Here is a 24,680-nt window from a genome sequence, read left to right on the forward strand (position 1 = left end):
TCTATCTATCTATCTTCTATCTTTTATCTATCTTCTATCTATCTATATCTATCTTCTATCTCTTCTATATCTATCTATTATCTATCTACTGTCTATATCTATCTATCTATCTTCTATCTTCTATCTATCTATCTCTTCTATATCTATCTATCTGTCTGTCTGTCTGTCTCTCAATCTATCTATCTATCATCACCTCTTTCTCTATCATCTGTATATCTGTCTGTCTGTCTATCATCTCTTTCTCTACCATCTGTCTGTCAGTCAGTCAATCTATATCTATCTATCGATCCATCCATCATCTTTCTCTTTCTCTATCGTCTTTCTGTCTATATATCTGACTGTCTGTCTGTCTATCTATCTATCATCTTTGTCATGTCTAAATATATCATCTATCATTTATCATCTATTTATCATCTATCTCTCTCTCTCTATCATTTATCTATCATCTATCTATTTATCTATCTATCCATCCATAATCTCTCTCTATCATCTATCTGTCTATATATCATTTATCATCTATCTTTCTATCTATGTATCAATCATCTTTGTCATCTCTAAATATATCATCTATCATTTATCATCTATCTATCTCTATCATCTCTCTATCAGTCTATCTATCTATCATCTATCTATCTATTTATCTATCTAGCTATCCATAATCTCTTTCTCTATCATCTGTCTGTCTTTATATCATCTATCTATCTATCTATCTATCTATCTATCTATCTATCTATCTATTCAATTTCTCTAGCCGCCCATCTTTAGTCAGTGACTCTGGGCAGCTGGGATTTCAAAAAACTGGGATATCACAATTAAACTTTTTAAAACAATTAAAAAAAAAACCAATAGAAACATCCTAAATCAATATACACAGCTGAGATCCTACTGGTAGACCTCAATTTACGACCACCACGGAGCCCCCAAATGTCCCTTGCTAAGGGATATAGCCCTCCTCTTCCTCCGTGCACCCAACACTCCCTTCTAACCCTGATGACGTTCCCTAGTTTGGTCCCCAAACGTCTGCAAGAAAACCACCCCCACCGGTATCCGCAGGGGGGAGGAGGCATCTCCCCCCCCCCCGCGAGACTAGCTAAAATGTTTCCCGGGACATCTGCCTGCTGTTGGAAGTGCGGTTACAGTCATGGAACTTATTTTCACCAATGGTGGACCTGCCCGCAGGCGGTTAAATATTGGGGAAAAATATGGCAATGGATTTTGGAAATTACACAGATTAATTTGGAATTAAGGCCCGAGATTTTCCTATTGGGGGCAAAACCTTTGAACGTTAAATCAGATATATGGTTCTTGTTGATTCACATTATCACTGCAGCAAGATTAGCGTATGCGCAGGAGCGGAAAAATCAAGACTTACCGATGGATTTGAAAATAATCTATAAAATAAATGAGTGTGCGGAATCAGATCGATGAACTAGATTGATCAATGGTAAAAAAAAGATTCCGAATTTTATAACGGTTGGAAACTATGGTACGATTGGGTCCAGAAAAGGTGGGAGAGAATAGATATATGATGCATATTCTTTCTAGCCAGGTTTTACCTACGTAAACTAAGTTGTTCTACAGCCCTAGGTTCTGTGAAATCTCATTCACAAGTTTCTGGGCCTTTTTTCTGCTGACAAACTGCAACTCTGTGTTGCTCTCTACTCTCTGGGAGACACAGAGTTGCAGTTTGTCAGCAGAAAAAAAGGCCCAGAAACTTGTGAATGAGATTTCACAGAACCTAGGGCTGTAGAACAACTTAGTTTACGTAGGTAAAACCTGGCTAGAAAGAATATGCACATAAAAGCCTACGAAAAAGAAAAAGACATATACATACATATATATATATATATATATATATATATATATATATATATATATATGTATATGTATATGTATATGTATATGTATATGTATATGTATATGTATATGTATATGCATATGCATATGCATATGCATATGCATATGCATATGCATATGCATATGCATATGCATATGTAATGTATATGTATATGTATATGTATATGTATATATGTATGTATATATATATATATATATGTATATGTATGTGTATATATATATATATATGTAGGTCTTTGGTTATTCGGGTCTTCTCCCACGTAAAATTGGAAGTGTCTTGGCGACGTTTCGACGAAGTCTCATTCGTCATCTTCAGGCTGGTGTTCTCGGCTTCGTGCTTCCAGGAGCAATGGAAGCAATTGGGAGCAATGGGAGCAATTGCTCCTGGAAGCACGAAGCCAAGAACACCAGCCTGAAGATGACGAATGAGACTTCGTCGAAACGTCGCCAAGACACTTCCAATTTTACGTGGGAGAAGACCCGAATAACCAAAGACCTACATACAAACACCCGCGAAAACCTGAGAAAACAAATATATATATATATATATATATATATATATATATATATATGTATGTATGTATGTATGTATGTATGTATGTATGTATGTATGTATATATATATATGTAGATAGATAGATAGATAGATAGATAGATAGATAGATAGATAGATAGATAGATAGATATGACGGCAAATATGTATGTATAAAGGAATGACTTTATACTTATGGACCATGTAATCACATTATACCATGGTGGCAGGATTGTATATTTTATTTGTGTGTATAGAATAAATTAATAAAAATTATTAAAAAAAGAAAGAAAGAAAGAAAGAAAACCACCCCCCAGGCTCCGAGAGCCCCAAGAACCCCAGCGATTCAGCCTACAAATCATCTCCTTTCCCAATCCTCCACTTCCAGGCTGCAACCTCCAGCCCATCCTCCCCGGGCCGGGCTGCGGAGGATGGGCTCTGTTGCAGCCTGCGGGGTGCAGAGGGAGCTTGATCGCTGCAGGGAAAGCGGGGAGGCGGAGCTGGTCGGTTCCTTTCGCTTTCCCCGGGCGGGGAGGCGGGTCTCTCGTGCCTTCCCCGAGCGCTTCTGTTGCAGGAGGCGGCGGAGGAGGCACCATGGCCGGCTTGGAGCTGCTCTACAACTCGGTGGCGCCCGAGCTGGGCTGCGGGCAGGACGCCCTGCTTTGCTTCGTGCATTGGAAGCTGATCACCCGCGACTACCGCTGCCTCGGCACCGGGGACCAGGTAAATGGCCTTCCTTCCATCCACCCACCCACCTGCCTTTGCAGGCCGAGATCCGTCCGGTGCAGCGGGCAGGCCGGAGAAACGAAAGGGCTTGCAAGGAAGAAGAAGCGGCCCGCGGGCGCCGGGTTGCAACTCCTGCCTTTTGCAGGCTAGTTCCATTCCCTTGGCTTTTTGCAAAAAAGGGGAGCCCCCCCCTCCCCGCGCGCCCCTTTTTCCTGCTTTTGGGGGGCGGGAGGGGGAGGGAGACTGAATGGGGTGGAAAGTTTTGGGGAGAGGAAAGTATTGAGTAGAGGGGAAGTGCATTGTTTTGCAATGAGTTTCTTTTAAAAAAAAATAATAATCAAAAGAATTCATATCTTCCTTTGTAATGAATGTTTTTTTTTTAATTTGTGCAATGTGCATTATGCAATTATGCACTATGTGCATTATGCAATTATGCACTATGTGCATAATGGTGCATGATGCACTGGGTTTGTCGTTTGTGAATAAGTGCATGGGGAGCATGTAGGTTTAATTAATTAATTAATCAATCAATCAATCCGGTTCCCAAGACTTTTAAGTCTTAAAATGATAGATTGATGAGGTTAAGGGACCCCCCCCCCCCCCAAACTTGCTCAGGAACTCAAAAGATCTGAGTTGTTGTTTCTCAGGGGTGGCGGCTTTAAAAGGGAGCCGGACTTCAGCTCCCAGAATGCATTGCTGGCTGTGGGACGCTGGGAGTTGAAGTCCACACCTAGTGGCCGAGGTTGGAAAAACCTGATTCTTTAAAAAAAAAAAAAAATGGGTTTTCAATCTAGGCTGCTTTTAAACATGACTGGACTTCAATTCCCAGAAGGCATTGCTGGCGGAGGGATTCTGGGAGTTGAAGTCCACAGAGTGGGGAGTTTTAAAAAGCCCTGATTGGAAGTTTCTCGGCTTTAAGATGTCTGGACTTCAACTCCCAGAATTCCCCAGCCAGCAATGCTGGCTGGGGAATTCTGGGAGTTGAAGTCCAGATATTTTAAAGTGACAAAGACAGGGTGGATTTGATTTAAATCGAGTTGATTTAAATCACAATTTAAATCATGATTTAAATCACTAGTAGAAAGGCTTGATTTAAATCAACTCGATTTAAATCATCATTTATAAAGAGCCACTGTCATCTCTGCTACTCCTTTGACCCACTGTTGACTCACCGATAGTCCCAGTGTTGCAGAATATACAGCCTCGCGCTACATAACTAAGCTCCGTTTCATGCTGAATAAACTAAATTATTTATGTATCTTAAATAGAAAACTACCTTACGATAGATTTTTACCCCAAAAGTTTTTTATTAAAATAAATTTGATAAAAATCAAAAAAATCCGAGTTAAATAAAAAAAATCTGATTTTTTTTATTTTTTTTAAAAAAAATCATTGATTTTTATCCACCCTGGGGTGAAATATAAAAAAAACAGCTTTATATACATAAAAGTATATACATAAAGTATATAAAAATGATTTTATATACATAAAATCTATATAAACATCGCACAAAGTTTTCTAAAAGGCAATCCACCTGAAAGAAAATTTACAGGACTGCAAAAAAAAAAAAAAAATTCATAACAGGTTCTATTTTTGGAGAGCAGGGACCCCAGATTTTTAGAGGTCACCACTAAGAAGGAGTGCCTTGATTTCTTATGGGGGACAAAACCCTAAGCAACATTTCTCTGCGTGCTATTAATCAGAATAGAGCTGGAAGGAACCCTGGAGGTCTTCTAGTCCAACCCCCTATATCAGGACTGATATATAGGGGATCAATATAGGGTCTATATCGGGTCAATCAGGAGACCCTATATCCATTTCAGACAAATGACTGCCCAGTCTTTTCTTAAAAACCTCCAGTGACAATTTCCGGTGGCAAGCAGTTCCACTGGTTAATTGTCCTTACTGCTAGGAAGTTTCTCCTTAATTCCAGGTTGCTTCTCTCCTTGATAGTTTCCATCCGTTGTTTCTTGACTTAGCTTCTGGACTGGTGCTTTGGAAAATAAGTTGACCCCCTCTTCTTTGGGGCAGCACCTTAAATACTGGGATACTGCTATCATGTGCCCCCCACCCCCGGTCCTTCTTTTCCCTAGACTAGCCAAATGCAGTTCCTGCAACCGTTCTTCATATGTAATCCGTTCTTAATATAGAAAAAGGGGAGAATTAACCTGGAAGCAACCAGGAGAAATTTCCTGACAGTGAGGACAATTAACCGGTGGAACACCTTGCCACCAGAAGTTGTGGCCGCTCTATCACTGGAGGTTTTCAAGAAGAGATTGGACAACCATTTGTCTGAAGTGGTATAGGAACTCCTGCTTGAGCAGGGGGCTGGACTAGATGACCTCCAAGGTCCCTTCCAACTCTGCTATTCTATTTTATTCTATTCTATTTTATTCTGTTCTGTTCTGTTCTATTCTATTCTATTCTATTCTATTCTATTCTATTCTATTCTATTCTATTCTATTCTATTATTTCTTATTCTATTCTATTATTTCTTATTTTATTATTTCTTATTCTATTCTATTATATTCCTTATTCTATTCTATTATATTCCTTATTCTATCTTATTCCATTCTATTCTATTCCATTCCTATTCCTATTCCTATTCCTATTCTATATTCTATTCCATTCCATTATTCTATTATTCTATCCTATCCTATCCTATCCTATCCTATCCTATCCTATCCCATTCCATTATTCTATTCTATTCTATTCCTTATTCTATTCTATTCTATTCTATTCCTTATTCTATTTTATTCCATTCTATTCTATTCCTATTCCATATTCTATATTCCATTCCATTATTCTATTATTCTATTCTATCCTATCCTATCCTATCCTATCCTATCCTATCCTATCCTATCCTATCCTATCCTATCCTATCCTATCCTATCCTATCCTATCCCATCCCATCCCATCCCATCCCATTCCATTATTCTATTCTATTCCATTCCATTCCATTCCATTCTGTTTAGTCTTAAAAAATGACAGAATTCTGCACAGGGCAGCCAATGCTTCAGAAATCCGGGTGCCATGAACAGTTTTGGTGGGCAAAAGCAGAATCGGAGTTGAAAAAAAAACTTTTGCAGCAGCCTGAGAAAATTAAGGGGACCCCCTTGCTTCTTCCAGGGGGGCGGGGGGGGAAGCTGAGGGTGTTTTGAGTGGCAGCTTGGAGGACTAGCGGAGGCGAGGTGAGTCTGCCCAAACAGGTTTGAGGCTGGCCTGGTGCCCAAAATCAGTGACGCGAACCCTTTGCTAACAAGGCTAATTTTGAGTGCTTTCAATACGCCTTGCGCATTAATTGGAAGGATATAGGTAGTCCTCGATTTACAACCGCAGTGGAGCCCAAAATGTATGTTGCTGAGTGAGACATTCATTAAGTGAGTTTTGCCCCATTTTACGACTTTTCTTGCCATAGTTGTTAAGCGAATCATTGCAGTTGTAAAGTTGCTAAGTGAATCTGAGTTTCCCCGTTGGCTTTGCTAGTCAGGAGGTCGGTAAAAGGAGATCACGTTGTAAACTTTGAATGGTCACTAAATGAGCTCTTGTAAGTCGAGGACTGCCTATATGTAGGGATTCAGGACAGAAATTAAAGATAAAATAGAAAAAAAGGGCATTTAAACCTCTGTGGGGTAGGTGACATCAGATCCCTGTCCTGGATTGTTCATTTTTATTTTATTTTATTTTATTTTATTTTATTTTATTTTATTTTATTTTATTATTTTATTTTATTTTATTATTTTATTTTATTTTATTTTATTTTATTTTATTTTATTATTTTATTTTATTTTATTTTATTTTATTATTTTATTTTATTTTATTTTATTATTTTAGTTTATTATTTTAGTTTATTTTATTTTATTTTATTATTTTAGTTTACTTTAGTTTATTTATTTTATTTTATTTTTTTATTTTATTTTATTTATTTTTTTATTTATTTTATTAAAATTTTTACTTTATTGTATACATTTTATTGTATATATTTTATTTTACTGTATATATATATATATATTATCTTGTATATTATTTTATTTTAATAATTTTAGTTTATACATTATTTTATTTACTTTTAATTATTTCATTTCATTTATTTTATTTTTCATATAAACTGTTATCTACCGTTGTTAAACAACAGACAGCAAACACCACTTCCTTTTAGCACTGATTACATTACCTAGTTGGGTGATGAAACGTCTTCAAGAAGGCAACCAAGCTCAGAGAGCTCCATGGACCCCAAAACCATCATCATCCTTCTCTTCCTCTCTTCCTCTTCTCCTTCTGCTCCACTCCACACACCCTACTCCCTTTTAGCATTGATGATGTTACCTAGTTGGGTCATGAAACGTCCCCAAGAAAACAACCAAGCTCAGAGACCACCAAAGACCCCTCGTTTTAACTGTACCCCCTTCTTGGCTTCTTCCCACAGGCGGCCACCAACGAGAGGAAGTCAGAAATGCTTCCTGCAGGCTGGAACGCAGACAAGGAACTCTACACTCTGCGCTACCGACTGAAGGACGATTCCCACGACCTGCTGGTCAAGGCCATTTTGATGGACAACAGCATCATTCTCAACGTCATGGTGAGGCTGCTTTTGGGGGGCCACCGATTTGGGCTCCCCTAAAGGAGAAGAAAAGTTTGCATTTAATTCTTCTCCCGAAGGATGGAGATGTAAACCCAGAGCAGTCAAAGTCTTATGGACTAGTCATTGCCTGCCGTAAAGGTTTTGGTCTCTTTTGAACCCAGAGCAGAAGCTGGAAGGGGAAGAGTCATAGGTCTGGGAGTACCCCCTGCCTGGTCACCCCGTTGTTCTCTCAAAGTCCAGCAAACATTTTGGGTTCAAGAGACACCAGCTTCCAGCCCAGTGTGCCTAAACCTTGACAATTTTAAAAATAATAAAATTTCATTTGTCAGGTTTCGACGTCATGTCAAATAAATTGCACTCCCAAACAATTAATCTTTGCTGAAATATTCCACTTATTGAGTACGACAGATCTGGCCCCGACTTCGTCGTAGCCGATACTAACCCTCTGACCCCCAGACCCTTCCCTTTCCGTTCCCCAATTCTCATCTTCTCATTGGCCATCTTCCAAGCCAGTCTCCCCAGCTTCTGACCTCAGCCCACAGGAATGTTCCCCCCTCCCATCCCATCTCCTAGGGGATATTATCTACAGAGAAAATAAGTAGGTGAAAAGTCAAGCCTCGTCTTTTTATGGCAGCATCAGAATGCTGACATCATTTCATTTATTAATTAAAATAAAATAACAAGTTAACAGAGTTGGAAGGGATCTTGTAGGTCATCTAATCTAACCCACTGCCCAAGGAGGAGACCCTGTACTGTTTCTGACAGACAGCAGTCCAGTCTCTTCTTGAAAGCCTCCAGTGATGAAGCTCCCACAACTTCTGAAGGAAACTTCCATCGGTTGATTGTTTTCACTGTCGTAAAATACCTCCTTATTTCCAAATTGAATCTCTCCTTGATCAGTTTCCATCCATTATTCCTTGTCTGACCTTCAGGTGCCTTGGAAAATAGCTGTGACCCCCTTCCTCCTCTCTGGGGCAGCCCCTCCAATATTGGAAGATGCTCTCCTGTCTCCCCTGGTCCTTCTCTTCACTAGACCAGCCATGCCCAGTTCCTGCAACCGTTCATTGTATGTTTTAGTCTCCAGTCCCCTCATCATCCTGGTTGCTCTTCTCTGCACTTTTTCTAGAGTCTCAGCATCTTGTTTATAGTGTGGTGACCAAAACTGGATGCGATATTCTAGGTGTGGATGAGATGGTGGACTTCAACTCCCAGAATTCCCCAGCAGGGCTAGCTGGAGAATTCTGGGAGTTGAAATCCACCCATCTTAAAATTCTCAAAGTTGAGAGATGTTGTTATCTATCCAATCAAGGATAGAGTTTGGTGCAATGGACAGTTTTGATAAGTGATCCTAACATACATCATGGGTTACGATGACCAACCCTCCTCCGTTATTTCAGAAAGTTGTATTTGGGATTTGCTTGTTTTTTCGAAAAGTCCCCTTTGTCTTTTAATTTGGGACCTTTTTAACCGCAAAAAAAAAATGGTACCCACAACTTCTGGAGGCAAGTTGTTCCGCTGATTAATCGTTCTCACTGTCAGGAAATTTCTCCCTAGTTCAAGATTGGATCTCTCTTCGGTAAGTTTCCATCTGTTATTTCTTATCCTGCTCTCTGGTGCTTCGGAGAACAGAACAGAATACCAAAGTTGGAAGGGATCTCAGAGGTCCTCTGGTCTAACCCCCTTCTCAAGCAGAAGACCCTTACAGAATTACAGAATAACAGAGTCGGAAGGAACCTCGGAGGTGTTCTAGTCTAACCCCCCTGCTCAAACAGGAGACCCTATACTATTTCGTACAAATGGTTATCCAATCTCTTCTTAAAAACCTCCAGCGATGGAGCAACTATAGTTTCTGGAGGCAAGTCGTTCCACCGATTAAATGTTCTCACCATAAATATCACATTCTCTGTTAGTTATAACTTTGCAAAGCTTTCAAGTTGCCATGAGCAGGAGGGAGGGAGAACTGAAGTGCATTCCATACATTCTTCCTGACCGCAATCAGAAGGAGGGTGTTGGGTTTCACAGCCAGCCAAAGTGGTTAATTGGAGAATGCGATTTATGACATGGCCAGAGAGGAGGGGAGAGACAGGGTCATAGGGGAACGTAAATCTACGTAGGATCAGTCCTAACTGCATCCCAGTATTGCCGGAATGTTGCTCCTAAATAAATGACTATATTTCCTTTGAAATTTGGATCATGGCTCATGAATTAATTAGGGCATCTTTCGGAAACTTGACATGCGCCCTATAATAGTTATAATAGTTTCTTCTACTCTCACAATTGTGGCGGGGGAGGGGGCTACGTTAGGCACGCCAACTCAGGAGTCTAGGTTGATCTCATGTACTTCCTGGTTAACCCCCCACCGACCCCACCCAACCCCCCAAGCACCTGATTACACTGTTAATCCAAATAGAGCTGGAAGGGACCTTAGAGGTCATCTAGTCCAACCCCCTGCTCAAGCAGGAGATCCTATACCATTTCAGACAAATGGCTGTCCAGTCTCTTCTTGAAAGCCTCCAGTGATGGAGCAGCCACAACTTCTGAAGGCAACTTCTCTTCCACTGGTTAATTGTCCTCACCCTTAGGAAGTTTCACTGTTAGACGCCTGTGTAGGTGTCTAACAGTAATTCTCAATCCTTCAGGTGATGGCTGGAGATTCTCAATCCTCCAGGTGATGGCTGCCCCAAAGGTTCTTTTTCCAAAAGACAAGTGAACAAGTGAATGTAAAAAAAAGATGTTGAGACTCTAGAAAGAGTGCAGAGAAGAGCAACCAGGATGATTGTGTTCTGTCCCCGTCTCACACACGCACACAAACAGACAGCCGGGGGTTAAATAAACTGGCAGACAACCAATTCTTACGATAAGAAGCTTGGCAGCAACCCAGTAGCTGCTTGCCAAGAACTTTTACTCAATAAACAAAATACCCACAGTCAAGAATTATCCAGTTCGTAAAATAAATCCAAGGCCGATAATGTTGTTTCCACAGATGCAACGTGACTCGATAGTAGTTAGTTTTGTCTGTCACAGAGTCTGAATGGCCACCTCACCCACTTTTATACCCTGTGGGGTGTGGTCCAGTGACTCAGCCTAATCTCTGGCACGCCTTTTCTTCTGTTGCGCGCGCTTATCTCTGCGACACTGGCGTGGATCCAGCCAAGACTCATTACCCTCATCACTGTCCACCTGTGGCTGCGTGGACGTGCTTGGCCCCAGCCCTATCTCTTGTCCTTCGGCGGACACCGAAGGCATTGCCAGAGAGGAGGGTCCTGGAGAGGGAGGCCTTGCCAACTCCTCTCCTTCACTCTCGGAGTCCTCTCCTGCCGATGACACAGGCTCAGGTAACGGAGCCACAACAGATTGGGGGACTGGAGGCTAAAACATACAATGAACGGTTGTAGGAACTGGGCCTGGCTAGTCTACTGGAGAGAAGGACCAGGGGAGACAGGATAGCATCTTCCAATATTTGAGGGGCTTCCCCAGAGAGCAGGAAGGGGGTCAAGTTATTTTCCAAAGTACCTGAAGGCCAGACAAGGAATAATGGACAGAAACTGATCAAGGAGAGATTCAATCTCGAAATAAGGAGGAATTTTCTGACAGTGAGAACCATCAACCGATGGAACGGAAGTTGACTTTCGAAGTTGCGGGAGCTTCATCACTGGAGGCTTTCAAGAAGAGATTGAAAGAGATTTGTCAGAAACGATGTAGGGTCTCCTGCTTGAGTGGGGGTGGGCGGCATTGGACTAGATGACCTCCAAGTTCGCTTCTAATTCTGTTATTTCCAAAAGCACCTGGGGGCAAGACAAGAAGCAATGGGTGGAAACTCATCAAGGAGAGGAGCAGCTTGGAATTAAGGAGAAATTTCCAGTGAGAATATTTAATCAGTGGAACAACTTGCCTCCAGAAGATGTGAATGCTCCAACACTGGAGGTTTTGAAGAAGAGGTTGGATAACCAATTTGTCTGAAGTGGGTGTAGGATTTCCTGCCTAAGCAGGGGGTTGGACTAGAAGACCTCCAAGGTCCCTTCTAACTCTGTTATTTCTGTTCTTCATCCAACGAACCTCTTCAGTTGTTCTCTTGGATGAGAAGCAAAACGTTTTCAAAGAAAAAAGGAAACTAAGGAAGACTTTTTGGGAAAAGCACTTTTAGGACATCCTACGGAGTTCGGCTTCATCCTTTTCTATTCTGTTTCCTCCTTTCTCCATCCAGGATCCCAAAACACAGAAAGTGGCAGATCTGACTTTGAAAGTGACCGACTTCGTTGACTCAGAACACCTGGCAGATTTTGATAAGTAATTGAAGTTCTTTCCACATATTTAAGGAAGGGTTCCAAAAAATTGAGTTGCCATAAAATGGGGGCCCTTCGCACAGAGATGCATGGGTTGCTGGGATCTGTACAGCGTAAGCCTTGAATTTATTAATGTTTATGTATTGATCGATATCCCACCTTTTATTGGTGGGATATCGATCGGTGCCTTCCGCCGTGCCCTTAAAACTTTCTTTTTTCAGCAAGCCGGGCTAGCTTAACATATTTTTTTCAATATTTTTTAATTTTTAATTGGTTTGTTATCTTAAATTGGGGCCAAATTAATATATATATCCTTTTAATTGTTTTTAATGTTTGCATTGTATGTTTTTTATCTGGCTGTACACCGCCCTGAGTCCCTCGGGAGAAGGTGCGGTATATAAATTCGAGATAAAATAAAATAAAATAAAATAAAAATTATTATTTTTATAAATGACTCAAAGCAGTGAACATACCTAGTAATCCTTCCTCCTCCTATTTTCCCTGCAACAACAACCCTGTGAAGTGGGTTGGGCTGAGAGACCGAATGACTGGCCTAAAGTCACCCAGCTGGCTTTCATGCCTAAGGTGGGACTAGAACTCACGGTCTCCTGGTGATCGGCCCAAAGTCACCCAGATGGCTTTCATGTTTATGTTAGAACTAGAACTCACTGTCTCCTGGTGATCGGCCCAAAGTCACCCAGATGGCTTTCATGTTTATGTTAGAACTAGAACTCACTGTCTCCTGGTGATCGGCCCAAAGTCACCCAGCCGGCTTTCATGCCTAAAGTGGGACTAGAACTCACGGTCTCCTGGTGATCGGCCCAAAGTCACCTAGATGGCTTTCATGTTTATGTTAGAACTAGAACTCACTGTGTCCTGGTGATCGGCCCAAAGTCACCCAGCCGGCTTTCATGCCTAAAGTGGGACTAGAACTCACCGTCTCCTGGTGATCGGCCCAAAGTCACCCAGCTGGCTTTCATGCCAAGGTGGTACTAGAACTCACCATCTCCTGGTGATCGGCCCAAAGTCACCCAACCGGCTTTCATGCCTAAAGTGGGACTAGAACTCACTGTCTCCTGGTGATCGGCCCAAAGTCACCCAGAGGACTTTCATGTTTATGTTAGAACTAGAACTCACTGTCTCCTGGTGATCGGCCCAAAGTCACCCAGCCGGCTTTCATGCCTAAGGTGGGACTAGAACTCACTGTCTCCTGGTGATCGGCCCAAAGTCACCTAGATGGCTTTCATGTTTATGTTAGAACTAGAACTCACTGTCTCCTGGTGATCGGCCCAAAGTCACCCAGATGACTTTCATGTTTAGGTTAGAACTAGAACTCACTGTCTCCTGGTGATCAGCCCAAAGTCACCCACATTTGTTAAGTGAATTTTGTCCCATTTTAAGACCTTTCTTGCCACAGCTATTAAGTGAATCACAGCAGTTGTTAAATGAGCAACACCGTTGTTAAATGAATCTCCGCCCTGAGTCTCCGGAGAGGGGCGGCATATAAATTTAATAAATAAATAAATAAAATCTGGCTTCCCCATGGACCTGGTTTGTCAGAAGGTCACACAAAGAGATCACGTGACCCCCGCCCCCAGGACACTGCAACCGTCGTAAATGCGAGTCAGCTGCCAAGCGTCCGAATTTTGATCAGGTGACCATGGGGAAGTGGCAATGGTCGTGTGAAAAACAGTCCTAAGTTCCTTTTTTCAATGACATCGTAATTTTGAACTGTCATTAAGTGAATGGTCATAAGTCGAGGACTACGTGTTTCCAGGTGTCCAATGACTGTTTTTTTTTCTTGCCCCTTTTTACAGGGTATATCGGAACGTGGAGGAGTTACAGACCCAGCTCGTCCATCACATACTCTCCCCGTTTGAAACCTCGAAGCGCCCAACCAGCGCCAAGGAGGAAGAGCCCAAACGGGAGAGGAACCCTTCCCCCCCCCAACCCTCCCGACCACGACCCTCTCTGGATCCCACCTCGGCATCCTCATGGCAGCCGGCAACCCAACTGGTGAGTGCCTTGGGCTTTGGTGAGCTGACCGCGCCTGGTTTATGGATCTGGGGACCTCACTGAGGACTAGAATGATGGAACGCACACAAAAGTGCCCAGGAGGCGGAGGTGGTATTCAGCCGGTTCGCCCGAACCATTGGCGGAAATTTTGCCAATGGTTGCCGAACCAGAAGCGATGACCGGCTGGCCACGCCCCCAAACTGGTCCCCCTCCCCCGTCACCACTTGCCCCGCCCCCCATGTCGCCACCACGTTCATCGCGCACGCACATCCCATTGCCTTGCAAGTCCAATGGGATGCACATGCGCGAATAACATGACAGCGACGGTAGCAGCTTTTTCCGCGACCTCCGGTACCTTTTGGCGGCCAGCCGCCACCTCTTTGAGAGCCACTATGCGGCTGCGGCGGCTGGCTGGGGGCCGCCAAAAACTCCAGTCAGCTTGCCTTCCAGACTCTGTACCAGCTACCGCAGAAGGGGAGCAGCCCGAACAAAGAGGCGGTGGGGGGGAGGAAGCGGGGCTAGGGCCGGGGCCGCTAAGTGAGAGGAAACGGGGGCAACAGGCAAAGGGAGGGCAGGGGTAGATAGGTGGAAATTTCAAAATTTCTCCTACCTTTTCCTGTGGGCGTGGCTAAGTGGGGGGGTCATGTGACTGAGTGGGCGTGAGTGATGTCAAAGCCACGCCTACTCAGTCACGTGTCCCCCCCACCTAGCCACACCCACCGAACCGTTAGCGGAAATTTTTGTAACCCACCACTGCCAGGAGGATCCCCGTTTCACGTTTTTCAGGGTTCCGTAGATCCGTTGTCTGATACTGTCATGAAAATGTTTCAGGCCAGATCCCCTCGATCCGTTCAATATCGGCAGACAAGATCTGGATCCTTTGGCGTAAGTCGATCCCTCATTTCGAGGGTTGTCTTTTTACAATTCATCCAGTTGTTTCTCAACCTTAGCGACTTTTAAGAAGGGTGGACTTCTTAATTCCCAGAATGCCCCAGGTAGCTAGAAGCTTCCTTAGGCAGATGATCTCCCATCACTTGTCCAGTGATTAGATTAGATCACTGATTAGATTAGATCAATTAGATTCTCATTTCTCGTCTTTATTGCTTCATAGATAACTCGAGACGGTGAACACACCTAATACTCTTTCTTTGTCCTATTTTCCCCACAACAACCACCTTGTGAGGTGGGTTGGGCTGAGAGAGAATGATTGGCCCCAAAGTCACCGGGATGTCTTTCATGTCTAAGACAGGACTAGAACTCCCAGTCTCCCAGTGATTGGCCCAAAGTCACCCAGTTGGCTTTCGTGCCTAAGGCAGGACTAGAATTCACTGTCTCCTGGTGATTGGCCTAGAGTCATCCAGCCAACTTTCATGCCTAAGGCAGGACTAGAACTCACCCTCTCCTGGTGATTGGCCCAAAGTCACCCAGCCGTCTTTCATGTCTCAGACAGGACTAGAACTCCCAGTCTTCCGGTGATTGGCCCAAAGTCACCCAGCCGTCTTTCATGTCTCAGACAGGACTAGAACTCCCAGTCTCCCAGTGGTTGGCCCAAAGTCACCCAGCCAGCTTTCATGTCTCAGACAGGACTAGAACTCCCAGTCTTCCAGTGATTGGCCCAAAGTCACCCAGCCAGCTTTCCTGCATAAGGCAGGACTAGAACTCCCAGTCTCCTGGTGATTGGCCCAAAGTCACCCAGCCAGCTTTCATGTCTAAAATAGGACTAGAACTCCCAGTCTCCCAGTGGTTGGCCCAAAGTCACCCAGCCAGCTTTCATGTCTCAGACAGAACTAGAACTCCCAGTGTTCCGGTGATTGGCCCAAAGTCACCCAGCCAAGTTTCCTGCATAAGGCAGGACTAGAACTCCCAGTCTCCTGGTGCTTGGTCCAAAGTCACCCAGCCGTCTTTCATGTCTAAGACAGGACTAGAACTCCCAGTCTCCTGGTGATTGGCCCAAAGTCACCCAGCCGGCTTTCATGTCTAAGACAGGACTAGAACTCCCAATCTCCCGGTGATTGGCCCAAACTCACCCAGCTGGCTTTTCTGTGTATGATAGGACTAGAACTCACCATCTCCTGGTTTCTAACCTGGTGCATTAGCCAGTAGAGCAAAGTAACTCTTAATTCACATTCAATTCTCTTATCTCAGAGGCCGAGGTGGAGGAATGATCTTTGATCCACTTCGATCAGGATTTCGGAATCCTATCCTGGACCCCTCTTCTGGGCTCCCCAGCAGACTCCCCCCTGGTTCCGTTCCTCCAGGGGCCAGGTTTGATCCATTTGGACCCCCGGGGGCCAACCGGCCCAGGTAAGTATTGCAGAAATTCTCTCGCATTCAATGGCTGAAAAAATGGCATTTTCAAACTGTGTCCCTTCTGTGTGTGTTGAGAACCTACAGCACTTTGACGCTAAACTGAAAACGGTCCCTAAACGAGTAGTAACTTGAAAAGGTCACTAACCAATCGGTGGCAAGTCGAGGAGTTACCTAATCTAAATTTTATCTTAAATTTAGGAATGTGCCCATGAGAATGAAAAAAAAAATTCAAGTAGTCCTTGACTTACAACTGTTCATTTAGTGGCCATTCAAGGATACAACGGCACTGGAAAAAAGTGACTTATGACCGTTTTTCACACTTAACGACCGTTGCAGCCTCCCTGTGGTCACCTGATCAAAATTCACACTCTTGGCAACTGACTCGTACTTATGACGGACGCAGAGTTCCAAGGTCACGTGATTCCCTTTTGTGACCTTCTGGCAAGCAAAGCCCGTGGGGGAAGCCCAATTCGCTTAACGACCTTGTGACGAATTTAACCACTGCAGTGATTCACTTAACAACCGTGGCAAGAAAGGGTCGTAAAATGGGTCAAAACTCACTTCTTAAAACCTGTCTCGCTTAGCAACAGGAATTCTGGCCTCCATTTTGGTCGTAAGTGGAGGGCTGCCTGTATTAACGTTTTACCTCGGGTGCCGTAATTTATGCGCAGAGTATGTGCCACAATTTAATCTTAGCCTCGGTTTAATTTTTACGGATTCTGTTAGTTTTGCGGCTTAGCATGTTTCAACCCAGCTCATCCAGATGGCCTGAGATTAGCTGCGTAACTGAGTTAAGCATCTTACGTAAACACAACTGCCGGATTTTATTCTAGGATTATGTCTTTATCTGACAGCATTTCCCTCCTGCCCCCCATCAACCATCTCTGGGCTAAACCATCAATAAAAAATAAATAAAAAAACAACAACCCAAAACTTCCTTAAACCATATTGAAGAGCATAATTCACTTGGCGTTCGCTAGGAGTGGGAAAAATAAATTCGTTAAAGACCTTGAAAATTTTGATCATATCAGTCGAAGGCCCTTGTCCGTATCTGGAAAGCCAAAATCCTAAAACATGTTTTGAAGTCAAAAGAAGCCAAAGAATGTTAAAAATTAAAACAAGATCCAATTGTAAAAGTAAAATGTTTTTTTTTTTAATTTATTTATTTATTTTAAATTTGATTTATATGCCGCCCTTCTCCAGAGACTCAGGGCGGCTTACAATGCGCTAAGCAACAGCCTTCATCCTTTTGTGTATTTATACAAAGTCAGCTTATTGCCCCCACAAACTGGGTCCTCATTTTATCCACCTTAGAAAGGATGGAAGGCTGAGTCAACCTTGAGCCTGGTGAGATTCGAACTTACAGTAATTGCAGACAGCTGGTGTTAATAACAGGGTGCATTAAACCACTGTACTATCAAGGCTCTTCCTCCTCTCCCTCCTCCTCCTCTTCCTCCTCCTCCTCTTCCTCCCCCTCCTCTTTTTTTTTTTAATTTGATTTATATGCCGCCCTTCTCCGGAGACTCAGGGTGGCTTACAATGCGTTAAGCAATAGCCTTCATCCTTTTGTATATTTATACAAAGTCAGCTTATTGCCCCCACAATCTGGGTCCTCATTTCACCTACCTTAGAAAGGATGGAAGGCTGAGTCAACCTTGAGCCTGGGGAGATTTGAACTTGCAGTAATTGCAAGCAGCAGATGTTAATCTGTTAATAACAGTGCTTTAGTCCACTGTACTACAGGCTCTTCCTTTTTAAGCAATAGCCTTCATACTTTTGTATATTTATACAAAGTCAGTTTATTGTCCCCACAATCTGGGTCCTCAATTTACCTACCTTAGAAAGGATGGAAGGCTGAGTCAACCTTGAGCCTTGGCGAGATTCGAACCTGCAGTAATTGCAGGCAGCTGGTCTTAATAACCAGCTTAATAACAGGGTGGCTGTTAGACTGTACTACCAAGACATAAAGATATTTTATGTCTTCATCCAGTTTCTAGCGGCCCATCTCGTCAAAATAAAATAAAGCAAGCCAAAGAAATATTCTAAAAACAAGCAAAATGAAAAAATATATATATTTTAGAGGCCAAAAGTACATGTTTCTGAACCAATCCAGAGCCGGTTGCCAAAATGGGTGGCTATAGAAATCAAATAAATATATAAGCAAACAACTAATTGTGAGTAATTGTGGTGCTCTCTGAGTTTGGTTGTTGACTTGCAAACCTTTCATTACCAAGCTAGGTACCATCATCAGTGCTAGAAGGGAGTGGGGATTGTGGAGATGAAGAGGAGAACTGTGGGATCCTTGATGCGCTTTGAGCTTGGTTGTTTTCTTGGAGACATTTCATTACCGAACTAGGTAACATTATCAGTGCTGCTGGAAAGGAGTGAGTTTGCAGAGGAAGAGAAGGAGGAGGACTGTTGGGTCCTTGGTGCACTTTAAGCTTGTTTGTTTTCTTGCTGAAAGCAAGAGCATCATCAGTGCTATCTAGAAGGGAATGAATTGCTCACTGTTTATATCAACAGCACTGATGATGTTCCCTAGACGGGTCATGAAACGTCTGCAAGAAAACCTCCAAGCTCAGAGAGCACCAAGAATCCCATCGTTCAACCCTGAACTACACGGATTCACTTCTAAAGTACAATGTTTATGGTCTTCTGGATTTGCCATACAAGGTTACCTTTGGGGCAGTGGTGAAATCCAATTTTTTTTTACTACCGGTTCTGTGGGCATGTGTTCTGTCCCCCTTCCCCACACAGGCAAACACACCACCAGGCCGCGCCTGCCAAGATTTTATTAAGCAATCAGACTAGAAACCCTTGCAGATGAAGAGTTTTGGCAGTAAACTGCGAAATGCCTGCCAAGTCAGTTTTCACTCACAGTCAGCAAGAGAGAGTTTATCCTCAGTCCGGTCCAGTAGCAAAAAGTAATCCACGAAGCAAGAGTTAGCCAAGGTCCAATCCAAATATGCACAAGCCAGATTTCAGGTAACACGATGTGACTCTCAGGGTTTTAACTTTTGACCGTCACAAAGCCTGAAGAGCAATCACACCCACTTTTATTCCTTGTGGGGTGTGGCTCAGTGACTCAGCTCAATCTCTGGCCCTCCCACGCCTCTTCCGTTGCTGCGCACACTTCTCCCTCCGACGCTGCCTGGGATCAAGCCAGGATTCATCATCCTCGCTCCCTATCTGTTGTTGTTCCAATATGCTTTTCTCCTGGCATATCCCAGGCTGTTCCTTTTGGCCTTCAGAGGGAACCTGAGGCATTGCCAGAGAGGAGGGTCCTGGAGAGGGAGGCCTTATCAGTTCCTCCCCATCACCTTCTGAGTCCTCTTCCTCTGTTAGGACAGGCTCGGGAGTCGGGGTCACAACAGTGTGGCTTGGTGGGCGTGGTGTGGCTTGGTAGGCGTGGCAGGGGAAGGATACTACAAAATCCCCGTTGGGAGGGTGGTAGCCAGAGGTGGTATTTGCCAGTTCTCTGAACTACTCAAAATTTCTGCTACCGGTTCTCCAAACTGCTCAAAATTTCTGCTACCGGTTCTCCAGAACCTGTCAGAACCTGCTAGATTTCACCCTGTTCCATATTGTGTGGGGCCACCCCAGAGAAGGTACTGCTTCCTGGTCCATATTTCAGCATGGTTGATTGTGGAATTCTGGGATTTGAAGTCTAAAAGAAGCCAGGTTTGGAAACTCCTGACATAAAGCATTCTTCATTCCTCTTACAGGCCTAATCCTGATCACCTTCGCCCTCCGGACTATGACGATATGTTCATGTGACGACTGCCAAGATTCAGCGTCTCTTTCCCGGCAGACTGACGTCTGACGCTTAATCCAGACGTGGGGCAGAGTTGGCCTTTCCTGCAGTGATTTTCTGTCCCGGCTCACCTGTTTTGATCCCACTCCTATAAAGCCAAAGAGAAAAGGGCACACAGTTTTTATTTCAGCCTCTGGCCTTTTTCTCCCTCCCAACATTTTACATTCGCTCCATCCGGGACGCAAATTTGACGATCCACCGTTGTGTGCTCCGAGATCCGCGGTGTTTAAAAGTCTAGAAACTCTTTTCAAAAGCGGTGAGCAATGCCAGAACCTCCGGGGAAGGTTCTGTCTATATCAGGACGGTTTAACCTGGTTTAATCTCAAACCCAATTTGTAATGAAACGTGGTAGAGCTACAGAAGGGTAGGTCAACTGCCAACATCTTCCTCATCTCCTGTTTTCAGATCCTTCCAATTTCTCGCGGAGACAAATGGTATGTCCGTACAGAGAGTTTTGTTACGTGCTGCCCCAAACTTTGGTGGCGGTGTGATCCAGTAAACTGGCCCCATTTTTCCTCACTTACAGCCCCCTTAATTTTCCTCCCCCCCTTTGCCACAACATCATGGAGTGTGGAGAAACTGAAACGAAAACTTGGAGGTGCCCTGCGGAAAGACCGAGGAAATTTAACAACTAATGGGCGGTATTTGGGCCAAGGCTGCCAGCTGCCAACTGTTGCTTTGGGAAGTTAGGGCTTAGTCAAAGAGCTGCTTTAGTGAGGATAAATCTCTGAGCCTACCTTCCCCCCACTTCAAACACAACACAACCACACATGTCTACATCCCCAAAACTGGCTCAATTGAACTGGTTTTGCCAGTAGGAGACATTGCCACCTCGGTGCCCAATTCCACCTGGAAAGGCTTCCTGTCACCTCACCGGTGTCTCCATTACAGGTAGCAATTAGTTGTTGCCTTAACAAAACAAAAAAAACACACAATAAAATGAACAACGAACCTCGGTCTGCAGTCTCTCAAAACAAATTTATTTACAAAGTTTTTTTGCTGCCCGTAGAAGTGGTGCGGTGGCCTAAAGGTGGAGCCCTCGCCTCACAACCAGGAGGCTGTGAGTTCGATCCTAGGTAGAGGCAGTTGTTTCTCTCTCTGGGCACAATGAGAATATATCTGCTGAACAAAACTCCGTACTGGAGACAGGGACGGCATCCGGCCAGTAAAACACTCAGCTCCATTCAGTTGCCCAGACTCCACCCTGCAAGGGATTATGGGGGTCGTTAAAAGAAGATGATGATTTGCTGTCCATCTCTTATCCAGCGATTCCAGGCGGCTTACAACATAAAAGCATTAAAAACAACCATTGAAATTGTCAATCATAGAAACACAGCGGATAAAAACATGAACAAATAAAATCAGTACAGCTAGTCCTCAACTTACAACAGTTCGTTCGGCGACCCTTCAAAGTTACAACACTGAAAAAAGTGACCCATGACCGTTTTTCACATTTAACGACCGTTGCAGCTTCACGTGATAAAAATTCAAATACTTGATTCGTACTTACGACGATCGCAGTGTCTCGGAGTCACGTGATTCTCCTTTTGCGACCTGTCAAGCAAAGTCCACGGGGAAGCCACTTTCACAACCACGTTACCAACTTAAGAACTGCAGCGATTCACTTTACAACCGTGGCAAGAAAGGTTGTAAAACGGGGCAAACGTCCCTTAACAAATGTCTCGCTTAGCAACGGAAATTTTAGGCTCAATTGTGGTCATAAGTTGAGGACTACCTGTAATGCAAAGATGGCAAAGGAGGGAGCTGGACACATACGGGGTGGGGGGGGAGGTAGGATAAAGTTTTAATGAGTCAACCACCTCTGGTATGGAACTGTCCCATTGGGTCCCCAAATTCTCCATCTTTCTTGCTGGAATTCTTGGGTTGCAAAAGCAGCTAATTCCCGTTTCCTAGCAACCATTTTGCAGCATCCCTCGGGTAGCTCCCATCTTTCTGGTAATTGCTTGCTGACCATTAAAAAGCTGTTTAGTGTTTCCTAGTGGAGTGGCGTGCCCTGGGCGCACGGGCAGTCCTCGACTTATGGCCACAACGGAGGGCAGAATTTACGTCAGCAATTTGTTAAGTGAGTTTTGCCCCATTTTACGACTGCCAAGTGAATCGCCGCGGTTGTGAAGTTAGGAACATGGTCATTAAGTGAAATTTTGATGGTGTGACCGTAGGGACGCTGCAACGGTCATCGGTGTGAAAAATGGTCATAAGTCTTTTCTTTTTTTCAGTGCCGTTGTATCTTCAAACCGTTGTAAGTTGAAGACTTAACTGTACTTCAAAGTCTGCTGGTAAACGGCTTTCCCTGCAGAGGAAAATGCTGGCACTGGGTCGATATAAGCAGCTGGCAAAGTTGTATCCCGCCTGAGGAATTCTGGGAGTTGCAAGTCCACAAATGGCCAAGGTTGGACACCGCTGGTATAGGCAGTGGTGGGATTCAGCCGGTTCGGGCGAATCGGTAGTTAAATGGCTGGCTGGCCCCACCCCGCCCTTTCCAGAAGTCCCCACACGCCTGTTCTGCCCCGGCTACGGACCCCAAAGAACGCAGCACACACAAAGTCTGTACAAACCTTAGTTTACTAAATTAAATCAGTCGTTTTCAAATGAAGGCTGTTAATTAACTTTCTTAACAGCCTACAAGAATCCAAAGAATAAATAATCGTAATCTTACTATGGTTGGCAGAAAGCCCAGAAGCAATTTGCAGAGAACTAAGATCAAGGCACGAAGGTATGTGAACGAAGTTGTTCCCTGCAAATTGCTTCAGTTGGTGTTCCTCCTTAAATAGGCTAAGGGAGTGGCCAATTAGCCCCAAGCCTCTTGAGACCTCCTCCTGAGGAGCCACTCCTGTCTTTTGGCAGCTCTGCGCGCCCGTGCATCGAGAAGAGGCTCCTCCTCTTCTTCCTCTTCACTTAAGGGAACTTCTGGAGGTTCTGAAGGCCCTGGCTGAATCCCTGCCTCTGGCACCACAACTTCTCCAGCCTCCTCATTGTCCGACTCGAGTGCCAGCTGCACAGGCTGCTGGCGCAGCACCACACCAGCCTCCTCGCTGTCGGAATCAGCTCCTAGCTGCACAGGCCACTGACGGGCCACAACAACGCCTGATTTTGGCTCCCAGGTAAGTGCAGGGAGCCTTCTTCGACCCAAAACAGGCATGGGGGGGGCACATCCCCCCTGTGGCCCATTTTTGCTCCCATTTTACTCCCATTTCCACACCCCCTGGCCATGCCCACCCAGCTGGTCATTAGGGCAGAGAACCAGTTGTTAAATTATTTGAATCCCACCACTGGGTATAGGGCCGTGATGACGAACCTATGCCACACATGGCAGAGGTGGCACACACAGGCCTCTCTGTGGGCACACGCGCCATCACTAGCTGCTCTTCATGGGCGGCCTAGTGCCAGAAAACGGCCTTAAAATGGCCTGGAAAACAGCCAAAAAACAGCCTGAAAATGGCCCGAAAAAATGGCCAAAAAGCAGGCATGCGTGCACCAGCCAGCTGGAATTCAGGTTTCGGGGGCTCCGGCACGCACGAAGACCAGTGGCTGGCATGCATGCAAGTTCCAGAAACCTGAAGATTAGTTGGCCGGCACAAGCATGACACCAGCCAGCTGGTGTTTGGGGTCCCGGCACTCCGGCGCGCGCGTATTCACACGATTTCCAGTTTGGGCACTCGGTGCCGAAAAGCTTCGCCATCACTGGTATAGGGTCTCCTGTTTCAGCAGGGAGTTGGACTAGAAGACCTCCAAGGTCCCTTCGGACTCCGTTCTGTATTCTGTATGGTACTTACCAGGGGTGAAATCCAGCAGGTTCTGGAGAACCGGTAGTGGAAATTTTGAGTAGTTTGGAGAACCGGCAAATGCCACCTCTGGCTGGCTCCAGAGTGGGGTGGGAACGGAGATTTTGCAGTATCCTTCCCCCAGGAGTGGAGAGGGAATGGAGATTTTGCAGTATCCTTCCCCTGGAGTGGGGTGGGAATGGGGATTTTGCAGTATCCTTCTCCTGGAGTGGGGTGGGAATGGAGATTTTGCAGTATCCTTTCCCCAGGAGTGGGGTGGGAATGGAGATTTTGCAATATCCTTCTGGAGTGGGGTGGGAATGGGGATTTTGCAGTATCCTTCCCCCAGGAGTGGAGAGGGAATGGGGATTTTGCAGTATCCTTTCCCTGGAGTGGGGTGGGAATGGAGATTTTGCAGTATCCTTTCCCCAGGAGTGGAGAGGGAATGGGGATTTTGCAATATCCTTCTGGAGTGGGGTGGGAATGGGGATTTTGCAGTATCCTTCCCCCAGGAGTGGAGAGGGAATGGGGATTTTGCAGTATCCTTTCCCTGGAGTGGGGTGGGAATGGAGATTTTGCAGTATCCTTTCCCCAGGAGTGGAGAGGGAATGGGGATTTTGCCGTATCCTTTCCCTGGAGTGGGATGGGAATGGAGATTTTGCAGTATCCTTCCCCTGGAGTGGAGAGGGAATGGAGATTTTGCAATATCCTTCCCCCAGGAGTGGAGGGGGAATGGGGATTTTGCAGTATCCTGTCCCCCAGGAGTGGGGAGGGAATGG

The 24,680-nt window shown here is 44.6% G+C and overlaps 1 protein-coding gene across 1 annotated transcript; it reads left to right on the top strand.

The window, feature by feature from the left end:
• Positions 1 to 2,925: 2,925 nt before the first annotated feature.
• On the top strand, positions 2,926 to 21,074 carry PSMF1 (proteasome inhibitor subunit 1). The gene is given in 8 exon segments (XM_070941837.1): positions 2,926 to 3,111; positions 7,541 to 7,693; positions 11,901 to 11,983; positions 13,797 to 13,920; positions 13,922 to 13,995; positions 14,827 to 14,880; positions 16,141 to 16,299; positions 20,031 to 21,074. Coding segments are annotated over 8 exon segments (828 nt in total). The 5' UTR covers positions 2,926 to 2,982; the 3' UTR covers positions 20,083 to 21,074.
• The last annotated feature ends 3,606 nt before the right edge of the window (positions 21,075 to 24,680 follow it).

The sequence above is a fragment of the Pituophis catenifer genome, unplaced genomic scaffold (genome assembly GCF_029215685.1).
Source record: "Pituophis catenifer annectens isolate HBS135680 unplaced genomic scaffold, rPitCat1.0.hap2 SCAF_3, whole genome shotgun sequence".
Lineage (NCBI taxonomy): Eukaryota > Metazoa > Chordata > Lepidosauria > Squamata > Colubridae > Pituophis > Pituophis catenifer.